General features: G+C 37.8%; 1 protein-coding gene across 1 annotated transcript; it reads left to right on the forward strand.

The window, feature by feature from the left end:
- The first annotated feature begins 1,896 nt into the window (after positions 1-1,896).
- LOC127831456 (potassium voltage-gated channel protein Shaw-like) lies at positions 1,897-4,024 on the forward strand. The gene is made up of 3 exons (XM_052356439.1): positions 1,897-2,184; positions 3,310-3,458; positions 3,937-4,024. Exons 1-3 carry the CDS (start codon positions 1,951-1,953, stop codon positions 4,022-4,024), a joined length of 471 nt encoding a protein of 156 aa, XP_052212399.1. The 5' UTR covers positions 1,897-1,950.
- Positions 4,025-5,123: the final 1,099 nt, after the last annotated feature.

Consider the following 5,123-nt stretch of genomic DNA (forward strand, 5'->3'; position numbering starts at 1 on the left):
TAGCTTCAATAGAGACTCATACCTTTGTCCGGGTCACAGGTTTTCATTGGTGATATAAGACGGTGCACGAGTCTGGTCTCGTAGGTCAGCCTGAGTCTGTCAAGCTACTGATTGTCGCTTGTACAACACTGACCGCTTGTCTTCCTTGCATAACGCAGAGGGGGGACATTGATTGTCTTCCTTGCGTAACGCAGAGGGAAGACACTGCAGACTCTTTGGTATAAGTCCAAGACGACCCAAGTCAACCCAAGTTGACTCAAGTCATCCCACGTTGACCCAAGTCAACCCAAGACGACCCAAGTCGACTCAAGTCAACCCAAGTCAACCCAAGTCGACCCAAGTCAACCCAAGTCGACCCAAGTCAACCCAAGTCGACCCAAGTCGACCCAAGTCAACCCAAGTCAACCCAAGTCAACCCGAGTCGACCCAAGTCGACCCAAGTCAACCCAAGTGATCAAAGCAATCCAAGTCGCACAGGGCATACGGAACCGGCTTGTATAGAGGCAAATTATATTATTTGTTTATCAAATCACACGGCTAAGGAAAGCCCGAGGAAAAGCCATTATATATATATATATTCCGAAGGAACGGTAGACACGTTACAATTACACGTTTTCTATTTCGTACAGTATTTTTCACAAATGCGACTATTTCATGTACATGCCTTTTCAAGATGACGGCTTCACGGCAATAAAAAGGCGAATTGAAAACGCAAAATCAGAGATGCATGTGCGTTTAGTGAAATGTCTTTAGGTAATTAACTTCATTTAATGAAAAAAGCGCGTTGCGATGCAAAAACAGTTAACAGCACGAACCAGATATGTCTGACTTTCGAATGGTTTCCCATTTATCATAAAAGATAAGCAATCCATGGTTGGTGGGATATCTATCAAATTCACCACTGTTATATTACGATGTATCCATTATTACTGCTATTGGCTTTTGATAAAGGTAAAACAAACTGGGTTAAACATCAGCGCCAAACAGTATATTGAAATTAATTGGCTATTTGCCAAACGTTTAATTAATTGCTTTAACATTTAAAAGAACGCGCACCACAAGGCAGTTTGCCTCTTAGTACACGCGACACCGTGTACAGCAACGCGATCATGTGCTGAGGAGGCAAGAGGTGTCCAGTTGCTAATTGAAACCACCCTTACAGCCGAGTAGCGACTGCGCATGTCTGATATACGGTACACGCATGCGCGCAACACACCTGTTCATCGTAAGTAAAATTAATTAGCATTGAGGCAGGGAAGGATTTATATTAAAACTGTGGCAATCGCATGTCGTTTAATGTATTATGTTGTTATATATAGTAAACACTTACAAAATAATTTAGTCGGACATGCTGCAGGTAATTTTCTATTGCCTTTTCATTTAGTTGTTTCATAAATTTTCTAGTCGTGTCTCTAAATTCCTTTCAATGAACTTGTTGTTTCATAGCTTTCCTTTATATTTACAGAAGGTTTTACATTTTCATTTGATGTAAAGAACTTTATATTTAATAATTACACATTCAATCTTGATTTAGTATTTCCATAACTATGGTATTACAAATTCGTGTCGATGTATGGAAAGATTCTCCCTCTTGCATATTTCTTGAAACTTACTTTCTAAGAAACGATCGATGTAAACAAAATAGAATAATGTTTTTTTAAGAAATCGTAGTACCGTAGATGGACTGTGTAGAATAAGATAACTAGAGATTCCTTGTTGGAATGGAATAAAACCATTTCTGGCATATATTTCGGCACGACGACGCTTGTCAGATAAGATAACACACGTCTCCCTTTTACATTTTTTTCGTAAGCTATAATATCTTTCCACTCTTTTTGATTATTGGTACAGATATTCTAGGAGAATCGACATTTGAAGAAGCCACAACGAAGTATATCCTTTGATACAACCACGAAGCGCAAATACACCAAGAGATAAGATCAGAGGACGATGAGCGACATGAAATGCCAGAGTCCAGAAAAGCTGCCATGCCATGGGTTGGACAATGATATGTCGGGTCAACATAATACACATCGAGTGGAGAAAAATAATATAATGTCACACGAGGAGTTGAACATCACCGTCAGCGGGATCACGTACGACGTGGAAGACGTGCGCCGCGCACCCTACTCGCGCATCCACCGTGACGTCATAGACGGAAAGAAGAACTGTCTGAAGTACAAGGTACGTGACATATCTGTTTTGGAATGCTAAAATACTGTTAATTGAGCAAGTATTAAACTTCTTCAATCAGTTTTTCGATTTCTTAGTTCAAACACAAAAACTATGATAATACGTTCACTCAATGCGAAATTGTTTGTCAGTTGTTTGTCTAACAAAAAAAACTTTCAAATTTGACTTACGACATAACACATTCAAATATTGCTTGAATTGGATTAAAAAACGAACGAACATTGAATGTATTTAATTTTAACGAAGTAGGAGATGAGCACCACGTACACATATTTAGATGTTCGCTTCACATGGTATTGACATTGGAGAAGTGTCTGTAGGACACGAATGACACCATAGTACACTATTGCATAAAATCTCAACTAACGTCGAAATAAGTGCACACAATTTTATATTCTTAATATAAAAATAATGCATGGTGATTACTAAAAATATGAAGTCTTATTACACTAGCAGTTTATAGTTTGTGCATCACGATTTCATAATGTGTTTTGAGAAAAAAAAGCAGTTACTTTGCCATGTTAAAACATTATACATAACACAACTGAACCGAATTACATAGGTGTCCAAGATCATATTATGTTCGTTAATGTTTTTAGTTACATTAATCCTGCAGAAAAAAAATGGCGAGTAACGCGCGACAATAGTGAAGACCTTTCTTGTTTGTTTAAAATCGGCCATAAGTTCGATTACATGTATATAAAAATGGGAACCAAATGTGCGATGTTAACATTAGTATTAATATGTTTGTAAAGTGGCATCACTAAAGGGCCGCCTCAATCAGCAAATCATTGTGGAGTTAAGCGGAATACAAACATCCGACGGAATGAGAGACGGACGGACGGACAACTCACCCCTTTACATTGAAAACATTAAGCAGCATATGTTCATGTATGACGATGTTTTCTACAATTTACAGGAATGGGATATGGTAATTACGATAACTTTTTGTTTGCAGTCAAGCCCTTATAATATTATATTAAAACAAACAAATTGTGGTTTTTACAATGTATAGTTTTATGGTTGACTTGTTTTTATTCTCAAAATACGCGCAACAACATACATGTATCAAACCCAATCAACCAGACTGAATAACCACTGTTTGGGTTTTTACAGCGCCCGACGAGCAGTTTTGAGGCGGTGCTGGCGTTTTATCAAACAGGGGAGCTGCACATGCCGACGTCTGTTTGTCCGGGTGCCTTCAGGACGGAGCTAGACTTCTGGGAGCTCGACCCACAGATCATGGCCAAATGTTGCTATTACAGGTAAGCTCGACCCCAAGATAATACACGGCCATTAATCACGGGCGCCACCTATTTTTGGCGATGCATTAATAAATAAGCCAACGCTACTTCCGAGTTGGCGCTAAGGACCGGATATTTTGAAATTTCAACGATATTTCTGCAGGGTGAATTGTTTTTATATGGGTTTTTTAAACATATGTTGCATAATTTAAAAAATCAGGCAATGTAGTACGATTAAACGAAGCTTAATTCATCCACAAGTGTAAAGCAACATACAATCACAATCCATTTGGAAACGTGGGGATTTTTATAAGTTGTGCCATGGTGGAGTTTTTTATGAGAAAATTGATGGGTTTTTTGCCTGTGTGAAGAGAAAATGTCCATCAGATTGATTCGCAAATGCCATCAAACGATTGCGCTCAACATATACTAGTTGCTACATGCACAAACACACTGGTCTTTTGCGGATCTAATAGATAATTTTGCGTTTTTCCAAAAGAGATGGAGTCAATGCCAAGGATATGGCGCTAAGGACAGGAGGTCGCGCCAATGAACAATATATGAATCATCACATGACTTACATTTGATGAATAATGTTCCTTTTTATATTTCTATTTATTTTGCAACGTATATACGTCAACCCACATCTCTACAGAACATATACACTTTCTATAAAAAAAACAAGATGTCCATGTATAAGTAACCCACTCAATTAAGATGTCGGCAATCTGAATAAAACATATTGTACGATATAAACCCAGAATATGTAATACTCAATAAATCCAATAAAAAAATTGTCAACATTCTAAAAATGGTTCTTCTACAAGAAATGTGTTTATAAAGTAAGATAAGTCACGAAATAATCAAAAGATGTTACTTCTGCTTGAAACGATTAGATTTGTCCTCTAATCCAAATGCTTAATTCCCTAAAAGGCAAAGGTGAACGAATCTTAATTAGGCTAAACTATATCGCGAGTCCCCACTTCCTTCTCCAAAAAGGATAGCTCTTTCTTAAATCGTTAACTTTTGTATTATACTCAAGTTACTCTCCGTTTTATGCATATTCAATGAACGAAATCATCATAATCTTTTTGCAGCATAGTCATGTTTCTTCATAATTATGTAAACTTAACTTGTTTGATTATATTTCACTATCATCCAACAAAGAAAAAGATCGAACATTCAACCTGGAATACCGCACAAAAAACCTACGTTCGGTAACGAAAATTTGAACAGCTGAAAGTATGAATTGGAGCCACCTCCTGTCATAAGCGCCACCTCCTTGGCATTGGCTCCATCTCTTTTGGAAAAATACAAAATTATATTTAAGTCCGACTAGTGGCCAATGTTTTTGTGCATGCAACAGCTTGCATATGTTCAATTTAATTGGTTGATGTCGTTGGTGTTTTCTTATGATGGAAATTTGCTCGTCACACAGGCCATAAACATCCATATGCTTTCAAAAATGCCACCATGACACAACAAATAGAGGTCATCACGTTTGCGTATGGGTTGTAATTGTGTGTGTCTGTACATGTGTGGATGAATTAATCTCCGCTGAATCGCACGACTTTGCCCGATTTTTTAAATAAGGCGAAATATGTTGAAAACATATCAAATGTATGCACCCTGTAGAATGATCCGTAATTTTTCGAAACATTCGGTCCTTAGCGCCAACGGCCGTGT

This window comes from Dreissena polymorpha, chromosome 5, assembly GCF_020536995.1.
Source record: "Dreissena polymorpha isolate Duluth1 chromosome 5, UMN_Dpol_1.0, whole genome shotgun sequence".
Lineage (NCBI taxonomy): Eukaryota > Metazoa > Mollusca > Bivalvia > Myida > Dreissenidae > Dreissena > Dreissena polymorpha.